At 38.1% G+C, this 17,824-nt stretch overlaps 1 protein-coding gene across 1 annotated transcript in view; it reads left to right on the plus strand.

Annotated features, from left to right (window-relative positions):
- Nucleotides 1-403: 403 nt before the first annotated feature.
- HDAC10 (histone deacetylase 10) overlaps nucleotides 404-17,824 on the plus strand; it is an 18,131-nt gene continuing 710 nt past the window's right edge. The window contains exons 1-19 of the mRNA XM_010297462.1: nucleotides 404-468; nucleotides 1,289-1,423; nucleotides 4,107-4,203; nucleotides 4,888-4,985; nucleotides 5,061-5,165; nucleotides 5,376-5,444; nucleotides 6,064-6,190; nucleotides 6,642-6,707; nucleotides 7,093-7,152; nucleotides 7,589-7,678; nucleotides 8,972-9,078; nucleotides 10,732-10,799; nucleotides 11,425-11,539; nucleotides 12,168-12,258; nucleotides 13,861-13,946; nucleotides 14,441-14,494; nucleotides 15,118-15,202; nucleotides 15,650-15,835; nucleotides 17,690-17,820. Coding sequence (XP_010295764.1) covers nucleotides 404-468; nucleotides 1,289-1,423; nucleotides 4,107-4,203; nucleotides 4,888-4,985; nucleotides 5,061-5,165; nucleotides 5,376-5,444; nucleotides 6,064-6,190; nucleotides 6,642-6,707; nucleotides 7,093-7,152; nucleotides 7,589-7,678; nucleotides 8,972-9,078; nucleotides 10,732-10,799; nucleotides 11,425-11,539; nucleotides 12,168-12,258; nucleotides 13,861-13,946; nucleotides 14,441-14,494; nucleotides 15,118-15,202; nucleotides 15,650-15,835; nucleotides 17,690-17,820 — 1,835 coding nt within the window. The remainder of the gene's footprint in view (nucleotides 469-1,288; nucleotides 1,424-4,106; nucleotides 4,204-4,887; nucleotides 4,986-5,060; nucleotides 5,166-5,375; nucleotides 5,445-6,063; nucleotides 6,191-6,641; nucleotides 6,708-7,092; nucleotides 7,153-7,588; nucleotides 7,679-8,971; nucleotides 9,079-10,731; nucleotides 10,800-11,424; nucleotides 11,540-12,167; nucleotides 12,259-13,860; nucleotides 13,947-14,440; nucleotides 14,495-15,117; nucleotides 15,203-15,649; nucleotides 15,836-17,689; nucleotides 17,821-17,824) is intronic.

A 17,824-nucleotide genomic window follows, 5' to 3' on the forward strand; every position in this document is an offset into this window, starting at 1 on the left:
AGCCGGCCTGTGCTTGGAGCCTTCCCAGTCTTCGTAGGGCCCCGAGTGCGGGGTAGAGGGGCTTGGAGAGATGGGGTAACCCCCTTGCCCCCACCAGAAATACCTGTGCTGGGGTTTTGAAAATTCAGATAATCGTGAATCCTCCCTGCGTGCACCCCGGTTCAAGGTCTGTGCAGCAGCTTTGCACTGCTGCCTGGCTCCTCGGCCTTGGCAGGGCTCCTCCTAAACGGTTCTCTTTGGTTCTGTATTGTAAGTGCAAAGTCTGAAGTGCAAAACTGTGATGCAAGCAGATATGCTGTGTACATATATTGTCACTAGCTAATATAACATTAAGCTTTAGAATATGTTTACTTCTTGCCTGAAATATGTGCCCTGGGATTTCCGTTTTGTTCTGTCTGTAGCAATGGCTTCAGGAACAGCGCTGATTTATGATGAGGAGATGACCACTCATAAACTACTTTGGAGTGAGTAAGTCACTGCCGTCCTTTTTATGAATAGATTCCTATTAGGACTTCTGAGAGAAGTATCAAGTGAATGCAGCTTTTGTAAATGTAATCGGAAATACCTAGTGATAGATGCCCTGTCATTTTCCTAGAAAACAGAAAGTCTTTCCTTTTGGAGAAAGATTTTTATTTTATTCCCAATTTGTATCCAGATGCTGTAATGATAATCTGAAGCTGGATTTGAGAAGCTGTAAGCCTCCAGTCTGGTATGCCTTAACAAGAAGTGTTTTGGCATCTGAGCAGCCCCCTAAATAAAGTATTTTAAGCTAATTAAATTGTTTATAAAGCTAACGTATTGTTGATCTTGGAAAAAATATGTAGATCTACTCACTCAGCTGAAACCCATCAATTAAATTCAGTTAGAAGTTGATATATGCCACTTGCCTGAATTTACATAAATTAGACCAGTACCTTTGCAGTGCTCAGAGTAACAGTCCACTGTTGCCTTCTCCCACAGACCCACTTCTCCTCTGTTTACCTTCATTGTAATCTACAGCTTTTCATTTCAGCATTCCCCTGTCTGTAGCTAACAAAAAATTATGCTATTTTGTTTCTTTTTCTGTTTAAAGAACTTTGCATATTTTTCTGCTTACATATTTTAGAACCGATTTTTGGCTTCATTCCAAAGCAAGAAGTATTTAAAGATTTTATTTTACTTTCACATGTCCCTCTATGAGGGTAATGAATCTTCTTACAAAAGGAAGATAAAAGCTAGGTGTTATGAAGTGCATTCATTTGCTGTGCTGGTTTGGTATTATAGTAATAAAATTATTGCTTATTTTTAGTCCTGTTTGTGATATTGAAGTGCCAGAAAGACTGTCAACCTCCTATGAGCAGCTTAAATGTTACCATCTTGTGGAAAGATGTGTCCATGTGCCTGCCAGAGAAGGAAGCGAGGAGGAGATCCTGTTGGTTCACAGGTCAGAAACTTACTTTCATCACCATTCAGATTAAGTCAATGAAATAAAACAGATCTCATACCTCCATGTCATATTTTGGTCCATTTGGTAAGGTCTGCTCCAAAATTTAATGACTTCCAGGAATTTCAATGGAAAATGTGTCACACTTAAAGGTTCTTAAGCAATGAATGTTGATTTATACAGAGGATTAAAAGTAAACTTCTAATAAAAATTGGGACAAGATTTTAAAAGTGTAGAAAAATGGGTATTTATTTAGAAAGATAATAGGCTCTTCTTTCTCCCAAGCATCTTTGAAGTAGAGTGAACCAAACAGAAGAACTTTGCAGCTAATTCTGAGGGGGCGAGTTCAGAGGAGCAGCAGCCTGTCTCTTCTGAAGTCATGGCAATGAAGTCTGCTCTGGCACTTTACCTCGGTGTGATGATTCTGCATATTACTCATTTGCCCTTGTCAGGGAGTGGCAAGGGCAGCCTCCTCTGAAAGGCAAGGGGAGCAGGGAGCAGAGCATGATGACAAAGCATCTAGAGGCAGTGGCTTCATGGATGAGGGCACAATCCCACAATGCCCAAGCAAGGCGAGCAGCACAGGCCCAGTGATGGTGACCGGATTCAGCCATGAGTTTAAATTGCCTGACAAGGCCATAGCGACATGGCAGGTCTGAGGTCAAGTTAGAAAGACAGTCCACAGGTGAGGGTCTAGGTCCAGGTCCAGATCTCTGGCGTTCATGGCCAGACACAGACATGGCTACACAACACAGCTGCAGTGTAGCAAGGCTGAGAGCCTTATCTTAAAAGCAGGTGCCAAGGGAAGGAGGGGGAGCATCTGCTGAGACTTCTTAGCAGAGCCGATTGCAGGGAACCTCTGCTGAGGCTCCTCTAGCTCTTTCTTTCAAGGCAGACAGCTGTACTATCTCTAAGCTGGTTCTGAACCCAGCAGCCAAACCCCATGAAGGGAGGGATGCACTCAGCGCCCTGACAGCTGTGATGAGTACCAGAGCTCAATCCCAAGTCATTACATTTTCAGATTCCAGAACAGTATTTTTTCTCAGAACATACTTGGAATGCATTTGTTAGAGTGCAATTAGTGCTGTGTACCAATATAATTTATTTTCCTAGTAAACACACTGCTCACTGGGTACAGAAGAGACTTGTTCACTATTTCCCATTGAGTTGCTCCTGCTAGATGACTGGTGACAAATTAATTACTAAGTCTTATCTTGGTTTCCATAGGTAAGCTCTAGTAGAGCTCTTTTCTTTCTAAAACACTTTTAGATTGAAACAAATTTTTAACTCCTATAAAAATGTTTTCTGCTCACAGTTATGAGGCTGCTGATGAAGTTAAACTAATAATTATGCAGTCATTCAGGTTCATATGGTTTTATTCCTGTCAATGCCTTTGTTTTGAAGGCACTGTTTAGCTTTACGTCCATTAGGCAGCACTAGTGTGCCTCATTTTGTTGTGAAATTCTGGTTGTTTTGACATTGTCCACCTGGAGGAACACATATGGTCATTGTGTGCTGGATTAGGGCACAGATGGGAGATCAGATGCCATCAGCCTCCATTTCCAGCTTGCTACACAAGGAGAGAGAGAGCAGCGACAGAGAATTGGGGGAATCACAGAATCACTAAGGTTGGAAAGGCCCTTCAAGATCATCAAGTCCAACCATTATCCAGCACCACTGTGTCCCCTAAACCATGTCCGGAAGCACCACATCCACACGTTTTTTGAACACTTCCAGAGATGGTGACTCCCCCACCTCCCTGGGCAGCCTGTTCCAATGCTTGACCACCCTCTCAGTGAAGAAATTTTTCCTAATATCCAATCTAATCTTCCTGTGGTTCAACTTGAGGCCATTTCCTCTCGTCCTATCACTTGTTACTTGGGAGAAGAGACCAACCCCCTCATCGCCACAACCCCCGTTCAGGTAGTTGTAGAGAGCGATAAGGTCTCCTCTCAGCCTCCTCTTCTCCAGACTAAACACCCCCAGTTCCCTCAGCCGCTCCTCGTAAGACTTGTTCTCCAGACCCCTCACCAGCTTCGTTGCCCTTCTTTGGACACACTCCAGCACCTCAGCACCCTTGTAGTGAGGGGCCCAAAACTGAACACAGGATTCGAGGTGCGGCCTCACCAGTGTGGGTTACAGGAGCATGATCACTTCCCTAAACATTAGTTCTAGAGGCTTAGTACTTACTGCACTCTTGAACCAGTGAAAAGAGGGAGTTAGTACACACCTGATAAGGGAGTCATTCAAATACTTGTTTCCCATAGAACAAGGGAGGACTAGACACACATTCTCAGAGTTATAATTCACACTCTGATAACTGTAAGAATCCTAATTTATTTCTTGTTGGGATGGTATCTTTATGTAACATGGATTGCAACATAGATTGCTGCGTGATGGACAAAGAGCCTTTTTTTGAAGGCAAGACTAACTGCTCTTACCACTGGAAAAGGGAGAAGGATGTCATATTTGTATCACATCCAAGAAGCCTTGCTTTCATAGTGCTCCCTATTTTTTTCACCATATCCTGCAACTAGCATTCCAGAGTGCCTATTGGACTTGCGAAGTCTCACAGAAAGCTCCTTTGAACATACATTCCATTACTTTTCATTACATTTTGCATTTAAAAAAACCTTTATAGTTGCTTAGTTAAGTGTTGCGTTACTGTCTCTCTCCTCTGCAGTTCGGAACACTTGGAAGCAGCAAAAAGCAGCCAGACAATGAACGAAGAGGAACTGAAAAGACTCTCTGGAAATTATGATGCTTTTTTCTTTCATCCGGTGTGTGAGTTAAACTGCTTCCTCTATTGGGAGTTACAACTATTTGTGTTATTGCATATGAGTGGCACTTTTTTAAGTTGGGGAAAATTGGCAATACATTTTTTTTGTATTTAAGCAGACTTGCATTTATTTATTATATTATTGTTATCTGTTTCAAGTTTAGTATAATGCTGTAATTTAAATTGGTTAAGTGTCCTGTCATCTATTCTGTAATTGTATTGTGCTGGTATAGTGCACTACTCAAATTCTAGCTCTATTTTTGTCACTTAATGTCACTGTAGACTATTAGTGACCTGCAAATCGCATTTTGGTAACAGTTACTCTTAAGTGTAGCACCGGGTAATGGAGGCGAGTCTTTAGCGGTTTGTTTCCGTAAGGTTTCATTCCGTATTTTCAAAGATGCCATGTTATTCCACTAGTCAGTTCAGGAAGTCCATCTCATGTTTCTTAGCTGCTCCAGCGAGAACATCCTTATAAAGGATATGGTGATCACAGGTAAACCTAGTAGAAAGCTCATTGGAATTTGTGTTGTAAAATTCTGCTTTCAACTATCTGCATCCAGCCTCAGAGGGGTAGAATTTTGTCCAGACAATTTGCTGTTGGGGTGCAAAAGCATGTCATGTGTGATCAGTTTAAAACAAGCTGATGAGTGAATGATGACAACTATGGGTTTCTCTTTTTCAGAACACTTACCGCTGTGCCAGACTAGCAGTAGGAGCAACTTTGCAGCTGGTGGACGCTGTGATGTCAGGAAAAGTGTGCAATGGAATGGCATTAGTAAGGTAAGAAAATATGTAAGAAAGTCTTCACTTCTCCCTGAAATTTCCTTTGTTGTGAGTAATCATATATTGTTTTAGACCTCCAGGTCACCACAGCCAGAGAAATACAGCTAATGGGTTCTGTTTGTTTAACAATGTCGCTATTGCAGCAGAATATGCAAAACTGAAATACGGTCTACAGAGGTAAGTGCGTGGTTGACCCTAGAGAAGCTTATCATATGCAAGTATGGCATTTACATAACTGTTTGATGTTGTACTGTTTTAGATTAATGTCTAGAGCTTTCTGGGTGTCATGTAACTTTTGGGACACAAAAATCTTATTCATCTGTACCCCCTTTAGATCAAGATGCCGTGGTTCTTCCACTGAATGTTTTCTTTTGCTGATCTATGCAGAATCCTAATTGTTGACTGGGATGTGCACCACGGGCAAGGAACTCAGTATATATTTGAAGAGGATCCAAGGTTTGAAGGATATTTTATTTATTTTTTTATGTTAGCTTGTTAAATATTGCTTTCCTCTGTAATGAAGGTTTCTTAACTTTCTAAAACTAGAATCTTGCAAAACATTCTCCTTGCTATTTTAGTCACTCTGTTGTTTTTACGTGTTATGAAACAGAGGGAAAATTCTAACAAAATCTGTAAATCTATTCTATTGTAAAGACTAACAATGAAAATGAGCAATAAGACTACCTTGGTTTGCCAGTAGCAAGATCTCTCAGTGACAGTATTCAGGTAATATCTCTATTCAGTAATCTCTTGGTTCAAGTATTCATGTAGTAGCTGGATAAAACACATGAGCTTTATATTGTTTTCTGAAAAGCCACAGGATTAGATTCTAGAAACAAGTCTGCTCTTCTGAAAATGCCTTGTCTTTGATGTGAAGGAATTACATGCATACAACAAATTTTTAGCAGTTGTCCTAGGTTAATTTTGGCATACTGTACGAAGTTTTGCAGTCCAAGTCAATCAAGAGAATTAAGGGGAAAGGACAATTCTATTTTCATGCTTTCAGTCAATATAGCCACCAGGTTCAGTTTCAGAATCTTTTCATCAAGCTGGATTTGTTTCTTCTATCTTTCAGTGTTTTGTATTTTTCCTGGCACCGCTATGAACATCAGGAATTCTGGCCATCGCTCAAAGAATCTGACTATGATGCTGTGGGTCTGGGAAAAGGGAAAGGTTTTAACATAAATTTGCCTTGGAATAAGGTAAATGTTGTTTACAACATAACAAAGCAAATGCAATAGCTTTCTATCTCATGCTTTACATAACAATTTCTGAGAAGTGCACTGCTTCACTTGCTTGGCAGATGTCTTAGTACAGTGTACCTCCTTCCTAACAGTGGAATGTCTGCTGAGAAATATGTCTCAGAATGGCATAACTTAAAAAAAAAAAAAGAGAGAGAGAGAGAGAGAAACGTGCACATATTTGTTTTTTTCTTGAATATCTTGCTTGGGCATCAAAACAGCAAGTGTTTCAGGAGATGAGAAAAATGATGGATATTTACGCACTTGACTTAAATGGAATTTGTTTTACTTGACCTCATAAGGTTCCCTTATCTTTAACTTTTGATACTATCTTTCCCTAAAGTCTTGAAGAACCCTAGAAAATTTGTTATTCCAACAGGAAAATATGACCTATATTTTTCACATTTTGCAGGTTGGGATGGGAAATTCAGATTATCTTGCTGCGTTTTTCCATGTGTTGCTTCCAGTGGCTTTTGAGGTAATTGTTTACTGTTCTGCTATTTGAATAGCAAAACCAAAGACTATTTCCTAAGTACTTCTTAAGCAGGTACCACTGAATATTTTGTAGAAACGCACTAATTACCAGTAGCACAGTTTATTTCTGCTGGTATGAATAATGTCCTGATCAACTGAATAATATTTACAGAATGTTAGTTTTTAAATAACTAATATAATGATATGCAACTAATTAGCAGGAATGAAAATAGTATAAAAGGGTAATCTTAGTTTTTATTCAAGGACAGTCTTTATTTGTGTTCCTATTTTAGCTGAAAAAAACAGCTGAACATGGTACAGTTGAAATCCAGTACAAAATTGAAAATAGGACATAAGAATGTGCTACAACTCTCTCTGTTTTATAACAGTTTGATCCTGAACTGGTTCTTGTCTCCTCTGGATATGATTCTGGAATCGGAGACCCTGAAGTAAGTAACTTGTTGCGGCCTTTGTATTGTCATTCTGAAAACAGATTCATGACTATTCCTACCTCTTAAATGTCCTGTGATTGCTGGGTGAAATTCACTTTGACCAAGCTAAAAATACATATTTGAGTCTTTAAGCTGACCCTAGCTCATTAAATACTACAAGAAGACACACAAAGACAGATTATCCCATAGGCATAATTACTGTGTTCTTTACTTGCACCTTCCTTTAATGCAGTTGGTTCAGTATTTTGTTAAAAACATTTTGTTAAATACAAAATATATTTCATTTACAGAATCTCTCATTTTGTTAAATACAATGAAAGGCAAGTGTTCCAGTATTCCAATTCAGACTCACGTATTTCAGATTGTATGGGGTTTTTTTAACCACTGTTCTTGATTCAGGGTTTCATCTCTTAAATTTTTTTCTTTGATTTAGGGTCAGATGAATGCCACTCCTGAGGTTTTTGCCCACCTTACCCATTTCCTGATGCAGTTAGCTAATGGAAAGCTGTGCGTCATCCTAGAGGTAAAGACTTTGGAAACATACTCCCAGGGGAAGGGTCTATGTTTTGGAGCCATATAGTGCAAGATAGAAGCGGGGAAGCAAAACTGCTTAATGAAATAATTTATTCTTTTGAGAATCGGGAATCCAAAAATGGCTAAGATTTGACAATGCTCTTAAACATTAAAAGAAATGCGTATCTTCAAAAAAAATTTTTTTTAACTTAAAATGTTGAAACAGCAGTATATGCTCATTGTTCAAAAAAACCACATTCTCCACAGGTATGTTCAGTTCTTCTGTGACTAGTCTGCTGCTCTGGGGAGTCCCAAACTCATTAAAATGTATTTAGTGAATAAGCTGTACTACCAATGTTTTTGCCGGTATGTCTTACCCGAGGAGAGTTTGAAAAAACCTTTAACCTAAATATACTCTTAGTTAGTAATGGAGCCCTTATTAAATTCCCTCTTTTTTGATTAAAAGCCTCTGTGCAAGCCCTTTTTTTAAGAGCTGTTAGTGGTTTTTTTTAACCAATTAGAAATATTTCCTCCTTTTGAAATCTAGATTTCAACTTGCTATTTCTGCTGCATGTTAGAAAAATGGTGGCTTTTCAGGTAAATAAGTGTGTGGAAATATTACTGCCAACAAGGTCTCCAAGAGTGAACAGTTTATGAATTGATTCACTTGGCCTCTGTTTTGTATGACCTTTCTTCCATCATCCAACCAGCAGGTTATTATAAGTATTTCTGTCTACTAGTTGAAGTGCAAATAAGCATCCCCTCCCAGTACAGATGATGTGACTGCTCCATGGGTGCCACGCAGGAAGCAGTCTATCATCTGCAATCTAGCAGTCTTAAATCTATCTTCAGTTGTTCTCCAGATTCTGCCAAATCATTAGGACAACCTTGTCTTTAAAATGTCAGGCTGTGGGATATTTCCCTTGTATAGACAGTTTAGAGGACAGGAGTAGTATTTGCCTTCTAAGGAATCTTCCACAAGAATTGCTGAAGATGGCATGTCATGGATAGGGATGGAGAAGGAATATGTTTTCAGGGTTTTCATGGCAAAGTCAATTTCCAAGATGAATCAAACCATGATAAAGTGAGTTGAATCACAGGATGCCAGTGAAGTTCAGTGAGTAGCCTCTAACTTAACTGTTTTCATATTGAAAATCATTGACTTAGATGTGCTTGCACATCATCTTCCATTTCTGTAAATTCAGATATATTTCAAAAGTTTAATTTAGTTTCCATTATGATATTCAGGTAGATAGTACAAGTACTTTTTCCTTAGGTGACACACAATATTTATTTTTTCTAGGGTGGATACCACTTAAAGTCATTGTCTGAATCAGTCTGTATGACTGTAAAAACTTTGCTTGGAGACCCTGTACCTCAAATAACTGGAGAAATGGCACCTTGCCTAAGGTAAGCATATGAAGAATTTTAGAATAACCCGTGTGTCTATCAAAGAGACTAGAGATATGCACGCTCTGAACATTATGCTGAAGCAAGTTTTTAATATGATACTTTATAATATATTCTTTTCTGCTTTGCATAACGTGCTTTCCAAAAAGGTAATCCAAGGTACAGTTTTGTATACTTTTGTTTTGAAATTATTTCAGATTGCCAGAGTTCTTAATGGCTTATAATTTTATGCTATTTATCCTTGAGCTTTGTTATCCTGTAAAGATCTGTCTCACTCAAGGCTGAGACAATCCTGCTGTAATCAAGGCAATGCCAGTTAATAACAGCCAGTACTTGGGAAGGTATGTAATTGCAAGCGTTAGTCCTTCAGATGCCAGAGCCACTTCAGTGGCTGTAGCACAGCAATAGCTGGAGCTAATCTTTCTCGCATCACTGAGAGCTGTGCAAAGCCAGTCTTGACTCCTTGTTTTTCTTGCATTTGGCCTATCGAGGCGTGGGGTATGAGAGCAACTGTGTAGAGCTGTACCAAGATAATTAAACTTAGGGTCTAACTTCTTCTTTGAGACAGTAAGATTGTGTTTGCACAGTGGTGAATCTGACCTAGTAAAGTATTCTGAATCTTGGGCCTGAGTCAGTCCCGCATCTAAACAGTGTCTGTCTCTCTACCTGCTTGTACCATCTCCTTCACATCTCTGTGTTCCATCTTCAGTCTCTCTCCCACCTAAAGAGTTGTTCAGTGCCTTTTTTCAGCAGTAATGCTCCTCATGCATCTTGGTGGCAGCACCTACTGGTCAGCTGTGTTAGCTAAAACTCGGAGCTCAGATCCGTCAGGAGAGCAGTGTAGATATGCACAGGCTGTGGGCAGAGTTGGGTTTGGTAAACTCAGATGGAGCAAAGCTGGTTATTTTGCTGCTAGTACATCTCATAGTACCTGTATCACCTCTCTTTCTTCTTTACCAACTGTAGTGTCTCAGGTTGCTATCATCCTAGGTAACAGAGAGTTGATTACATATTCATCCATTATATCAGTCCAGCTCCTGAACACCTTACAAATAATCTTCAATACATGGACTTTGTAATGGAGTTTAACATCTCCTGTATTATGTTTGTATTATAGCTAACGTAATGGGACCATTTGCCTATAGTGCTGCGAATAGCAGTGATGATAAAAAAGATTTTGACACTAAGAGTAGCAGGGAATGTGATTTACTTGGTTTCTGCCCCACTCTGAATCTTCCTGAACAGATAGTCTTGCTTTTGAGTGAATCTAATTACATCTTTACATTCTGTAGATAAAACCTCTGACAGACCGAAGACCGACAGGTGAAATCCTGCCTTTCCTGAAGTCAGGGACAGGTGTTCTTCTTCCCACAGCAGGATCAGGATTTCACTCAATGTGTGTAAATGTGTACTTAAAAGGCACATACTGCATGTGTTCTTCACTTTTGTTTTTTGACTCATGCATCTAATCTTTCCAAGCAATCTGCCCATTGACTCTCATTCTCTTTATTTTTCTGTTCTGCATTCTTGGAATAGACTAGTGTTTGTTCATTTTCAGTTGGGGGTTTTTTTTTGGTTTTTTTTTTTCATTGAGGTAAATTGTTTCCTGTATTTTCTTTACTACTGATACTGTTAATTGTGTTTCTTTCGTAGTGCAATTGAATCTATTCAAAATGTGAGAGCAGCACATAAACCCTACTGGAAATGGTTGATGTATGAAGGTAATGTCTCTTTCTTCAAGCAAATGTTATTGGTAAATGGATTCATACAGATATTAAAAATGATTAATACCAGTGGATTAAAATAATTGAACTACCAGTTATTCATCAAGTGACTGATGAGGCACTGCGAGACTTCATTCAGGGCCACGGCCTCAGCTGATCTGAAAAGAACTTCTGAAGCTGGCAAACATCAGGCCAAAAAGTAGCGCTTTGATATCTTTGCTTGAGGATGCTGTGTTCTGTGTCAAAAATAGGGACATAATTGCTAGATTGAAGCAAATGTAGCAGCACTGAAAAATAATATCTTGTGGCAGGAAACAGTGTAGCTAGTGCATAGAAACAAATATGCATACTATGAGTACAGATGTACTCTGTTTTGTAAATAAATGTAACCAAATATTAACACACTGCTTGGGAATTAATGCAGGTGAAACCCTTTTTTTTTTTTTCCCCCCCCTCTCTCTAGACACATCATTTTTACAAAATTTGAGCACCAAATCACACCTACTAAAGAAGGCTAATGCAAATCCCTCCACAGAACATGAATCTAAGATGACTAACAACAATGAAACTGTCAAAGTAGAAAGGTTTTTGGAACTGCACATGAAAAACATTCTATTTCCAGTGCCTCCCATCAAAACAGCAGCAACAACTGCCTGGAAAGGTTCAGCACATTTGCTTCCTGTACCTGTTCATTTGGTGAAGGAAATGGACGAAACTGAAATAAAAGTTCTTGTCAGGTTGGTCCTATCTAATTTTCAACATATTTATGAGGATGACAGGTCTCTGTACAGGCTGTCATCTAGCTCTCTTTCTGCCATGGTCATCTTTGTGGCCTTAGTCTACTCAGTTATAGCCAGTTTCTTTGAAAAAGTGCTGTTGGTTATCACTTGTAGCCTTGAAGTCCTTTAAAGAACTAATCAGAATACTTTTAGAGAAAACCGTTTCAATGGAGATAGAACAGTTAGTGCAAACGTATTCATTTAGAAAGAGATTTTGCTAGGAAGGTGCCTTAAAGCTCTATGTTCACTTTTAGCTAAAAAAAATGCCAAAATGGTCTGATTTGAGAAGCTCAACTTTTTGTTTTAGTCTAATTTTGACAGAACTCTATATCCTGAATATCATCAGACTTTTTTTTTTTTTTTTTTTTTCTTTACAGTGCAGAATGGAGAGCGGTTTAGAGAGCTCAAGACTGTCAGGCAACAGTGTTGTCATCTTCCTGCTAGAGCTAGGTTTTTGAGAATGAATGTGTAGCACCTATACAAAATGTACCCCATCAATGCTAACTGCAAAGTACTGTATCAGTGTCATCTTCAAAAGCATTGTTGCCTCTAACCTAGTTTTTCGTCATATAATTTATTTTTACAGTGGCTTTTATGCAGACCTTGTGAAAGAGGACAAAACTTTGCTCTCTCTTGGCAGTATGTTGGCCATCCTAGATAAAATACTTCAGAAGGAGGTAATAATAACCTGCTTTGATCTTGGGGGTGTGGGGAGAGTTGGATTCCTCTGATTTCTGCTTCAACTATATCATCACCCAGGTGTTAGTTGCTGTGAAGTTCACGACTCCACTAACCTCAGCTAGAATGCGCTTAGCTATGAGAGTGAGTATGCAAGATGAGGAAACAACTCTTTAGTGATAGTTGTTAACCCCAGGACATCTTTCTAATGATCTTTGGCCAAGACCTTGTCCTGCTTTTCTTCAGCCACAGTGTATGTCTCAGTAAGAACCTTCTTGTCACTCTCAGACATACAAGTGAGCCAGGCATTCACTCTTCCAATCGAGGGGAGCAGAAGGTGGTATATCAAGCACCAGTAAGCAGCAGCAAGAAATATGAGCAAGAAATGTAAAAAAAAAAGTTCTGTCTCAGTGCATGGAGTTTTGCTTCCTGTATTTAGGAAAGACTCTACTTCTGCATTACCTTTCATTACAAGATGCCATGCTTTGTGCAGCTGCACTTACTTCCCATTATTTGTGTAACAATTTACTCAGGATAAATTTTGATTTACACACACAACCCCACACACCCTTTAGTGGAGCTGCTGAAAACACCACTGTATGCTGTGATTCGGAACAGAGTAATTCCAAATCAGTATTTGGATTCTTGCAGGGTCAGGAATGAAGAGAAGGCAGGCTTAGATGGGTGCATGTTTGTATTAATGTATAAAAAGTGGAAAAGCAAAGAGGAAAAACTGCAAACAAATTAAGAATATTACATCATAATAAATCAGTCTCTCCCTTTGAATGAAAAGCTCTCTTTAAAGTAGCAGGCCTGCAAGGAAGAGTAACGGCCAGAATGGCCTCTTTCTTCTAAGCCATCTTCTTGCTATTGGAAGTCACGTATGTAGATTTCAGGGACAAATTTCTAACACTATAGACTGCACATACATCTAGGAGAGCCTATAAATAGATCAAAAAAAATGGTAACTGGCAAAAAGAAATAGAACTTTTCATGAGCTGCAGATGCTTAGCTGAGCTTTTTTGTGTTGACAAATACAAAGAGGAGGAGTGGGGAGGGGGAGCATGCATTATCCTTTTGCTTAGCTTTCATGTAGAGTTCAAAGCACTACACAAATGAATACTTAAAGGTTGACTGAGTAATACTGTCATTGTATTTTGCAGAAAGGAATAGCTTGCCTAGGTTAAAGGAAGAGTCAGAATTAGAGTTCAGGGACAACCTTCTTTTCATAGGGTGTATTTTTCTGGTGCAGTTTGCCTACTGGCACTCTGAGTGTATCCAATCTGCAGACTATCAAGAGAACCAGTAAAGATGACCTTCCCCTACAAAAGCTATTTTTACAGTTGCCTTTCAGCGTAGCACCATACTTTTCAAGTAATAGAACAGCTCTTGGCATAATAATCAAATATGGCCTTTCTGTAGAAAATGAATTAATAACATTTTCTTAACCCTGCTATGACAGATTGTTAAGATCCCTTTCATACAACTGTAACTTTGTTTGAATGATACATATAACAAGTAAAAATACAGTTGTTACAAATAAGAAATGATGTAATCTTGTGCAGCATTAATTATTTCTGAATGAAAAATATATTTTGTAGGTATGCAATGGCATTGCAGAATCACCTGCAGCTGCTGTTTCTGTTGCTGTTGCACTAAGACATTCTGTTCGTTTTGGATTTCAAAGGTGAATTTTTATCTTTTGCATTTGGGGCCCTTTGACAAAATGTAGAAATAAGATAAAAGTGTGTAAAACATGGCAAATTGCCTTTGAAGCCTTAATTTTAAAACAAATAGCATCTCCATACACACAACATTTTCAATATGTAGTACAGACAATATTGTACATGCCAGCAAAGACCTTTTGCCTTACCAAAGGCAAAACATTTGTAAGGATGAGTTCTGTGCTAGGCTACATTTTCTTTGTCAGATTTCAATTGTCTTTGGCCTAAGGACATTTTCTGGGTTTTGCTTCTTCTTACCAGTATTTGGTGGGAGAAAAGGAGTTCCCTTGAGCTGTCATAAATGTGCTTTCTTTATACTTCAAATGGACCAAATTCAGAAACAATATACATCCTTTTTTATGTATCTAATCTACAAACTCTTTAAACAAATTGCACTAATTGAAAAAAAATTACTTGTAGAGGTACATGTATGCATATTTTTCTTTGTTTTCTGCAGAGTGCTTTGTGTATTTGTTGGAGACATGCAAATCATACCAAACACAGAAGATGGGTGAGGTTTCTCTTTACTTCAGGAAGTCAAATCCCAAAGGCTTTATAAACGTTTCTAAGTGTCCATATGTATGATGAAATCTGCACGAAGGAATCAGTCATGATCTGATGTTCATTAAGTTTAGCTTAATACAAAACACCCCCAAATATATCTCTAAAGACAAACTGCTGTCTCAAAATGACACTTTATGAGTTTAGTGGTAAGATTAAAGTATAATCCTTCTTAGTCCTGTATTAATGGAAATTTAGATTGTTATTTGAAATAAAAAGTAATAAAGAAGGCAATTATTAATTATATTGGGTGTACCCCCTTATAACTGCTGAGGTCACATACTGCTGATGCTGTGAAATGTTATTGAAAGTCATCTTTACTTATCTATAACTTTTTTTTGCCACTTCCCCTTTTTCTTAAAAGTAATTTGCCCATAGTTTTCAGTGCTCTTTTTAAAAACACCTTAAAAAGGATATCAGTTTTAATTGGTGTTTACTTTATGGCATGTAGTAATGCAAATAGTTATTTGCTCCTGTGTTATGAGTTGGTATTTAAAGAATGATGAAAGGAAAGATCTTTTTATCTCATTGGAAATTGTTGCTTAAATACTCAGATAGGGTTTTTATTTACAGAAAAATACTCATGATACATATTTGTGAGAAAGAACAGTCTGGAAAGGCCAGCTCCAAACACTATATTTCTCTAAACTGGAAAGAGGTAAGATTCACTTTCTGGAAGTAACATAGGAGAAAACCCTTCTTTAACAGAAAGAATAGAATGTATTTACCAATTTATAAAATGACGCTGAGAATTACACCCCTTGCTGCAATTTGGACCTTTGAAAATATTTCCTTTTCTTGCTTGCCCTTGCCAGGGTACTACTCCTTCACAGATCTTTAGAGTGTACTAGAATGCATAGGTTTGAGGAAACCTTCAGTAGCTACTGTACTTCAAGAAGGCAGAGTTACAGTGTGAAGACACTAAGGAAAAGATGAATAATCTGCATGTTTAATATAAAGCAATTGCTGTGAAAATAGATCAAGATCAGTATCCTGTGTCCTAGGTCAGTCAAAAGCTTTTTGAGATTCACCTTACTGTTCTGTTCTATAGCTGGGAATTTGGGGCTTTACATTTGTGCTAAACAGTTTCTCATTGTTGTTAAAGGATGCTGAAGGAAATGACTTCTTTTCTGCTGTACTTGGATTCATTCTTCCTGTAGCATATAGTTATCAACCAAACTTGACAGTAATAGCTGTTGGACCAAACAGGAGCCTTGGAATAAGGGGGATTTCTCTGCTTTTTGCTTTACTACAAGGATTATCCGAGTCGCGGATTTTTGCAGTGATCGAGGTAAGAAGTGGCACTAAGCCATGGTACTTCAGAGTGCCTAGGACAGAACTCAAATCAAGCAGCAGCGTTCTTGGTATGAACTGCTTCAAGCTGCCCAGTAGAAAATACCAGCTGTATCTATACTGTCTTTGGTACCCCTGAGTTCATGATGCAAATGGCCCAAGCTTCTCTCTGGCCTGAGAGCAAGACCAGACACAGATGCATACCGAGCTGTAGGCAGCCTGCATGATTGAGAAGCTGAGGTGTGAATGCAAGCCCCTGGTTATGTTTATAGACAGCAGATGTTCTGACAATTTGCCACAGTTGGGGGATTAACTTCCCTTTCCACCCGGGATTCACACTCAGAGTTGTCTCCTGAAAAAGAGGCATTTATTGTCTGTTAATTATATGGCCTCTTTCCATCAAATGTGATTGAAAGCAGCCCATTGTCCTGTTTATCATAAAACACTAAATTTCCTCTCCTTCTGTCCTCCATGCTGTACTTTATCACACTTGACTTCCATCATGCAGAAAAGACATCAAAATGGCACATATTCTTCAAGTGAACTTAATTGCCATAATACATAACTGAGGACTAACCTACCCGAGCTTTGTGTTTCTGATAGAGGGCATGGAAAAGGAAATAAAGAATATCTGGATCTTTCTGTAGTCTAGTGTTTCCCTCCACTACCACATGAAGGATTTCTAAATTCAGGAAGTTGGAGGCTGTATCCAGACCAGTGTGTGATAAGTGCCAGTGAGCATATCTTCCATGAATTTGTCTAACTCTTAAAGAACTCAAGTTTAGACTCCTGGCCTCTGCAGCATCTTGTGGCTTGTGTGTAACACAATTTCTCTGTGTGTTCTGTTGAGTAACTTTTGCTTGCTTTTGTGCCTTGTAGTTATTCTTTAATGATGAATTGTTCATGTATGCCATTTTATTCTAATTTTTTTTCCAGCAGGCATACAATTAAAGACATACTACTCATTAAGTTGCCAATTAAGTGGATTTTGACATACTTTATTCTGTAGCCTTCTCAAATGTTATTTGTTTTAATTCACAGTGCTGATACATAAATTGTCTACGCCAAAATAATTTGTACATTGATATACAGTATACAGATATCGTGTATTTGCACATTACTAATTAGGAGTATTAAAAGGAAAGAATTATTGATACTGTGAAGGCTAAACTCAGCAATAAAAAGGAAGTTAGACATACATCTTTAAAAAATGACTGATAGTTTTATATTGGTACTCTGCAGGTAGCCCCGTAACAGGATTATCTAATGTGTGTGGATTTTCTAATGTGTGGGTTTGGCTTTTTAGAATAATTGAAAAAAGACTTCTATCTTTTAAAAATGAAATAGTTACAGTCTTCAAAATAAGTGTTAATAACCCTCATATACTATGGATACCTCGGAATATAATTTCTATGAGCACATGACATTGATGTAGACTGTCAGGAGTCCAAAAAATGTCACTTTTTGATGAAGCAAGATAGATCACTATTTTCTACAGATAGAAAATAAATGATGCATGAAGTAAACAAGCTCCATGCTCCCTTTCCCTCCTAACATTTTCCACCTTTACTCCAGCACGATTTCTTTTCAATCATAGAAGAAAAAACTGAGATTCTTTCTCTATTTAAAAGAAACAAGTTTTACAGGAGATAAAAATTAATTTACCTATTTCGAACAAAACTTCTCCATTTTCACACATTTTTATTTGAAAATTGAAAGTTACTCATTCTTGCTATTAATATTAGCAACTTAATTACAAAAGCTTGTTTAAAAATATTTCATGTAAACCATGACAATTGCTTAAATGAAGAAAGTATGGTTCCCAGGAATATTTTTTTTTCTTCTTAAATAGGACACAGAGATAAATTTAATGCAAAGTGTAGCCAAAGCATTAGTGGGTGCTTCTATGCCTCACTTTGGAGTTTACATACCTCCTACCCAAGAAAAAGTAAATAGAACAAAAATATTAAGAGACCAGTTTCAGCAG

The sequence above is a fragment of the Phaethon lepturus genome, unplaced genomic scaffold (assembly GCF_000687285.1).
Source record: "Phaethon lepturus isolate BGI_N335 unplaced genomic scaffold, ASM68728v1 scaffold44301, whole genome shotgun sequence".
Taxonomy (NCBI): domain Eukaryota; kingdom Metazoa; phylum Chordata; class Aves; order Phaethontiformes; family Phaethontidae; genus Phaethon; species Phaethon lepturus.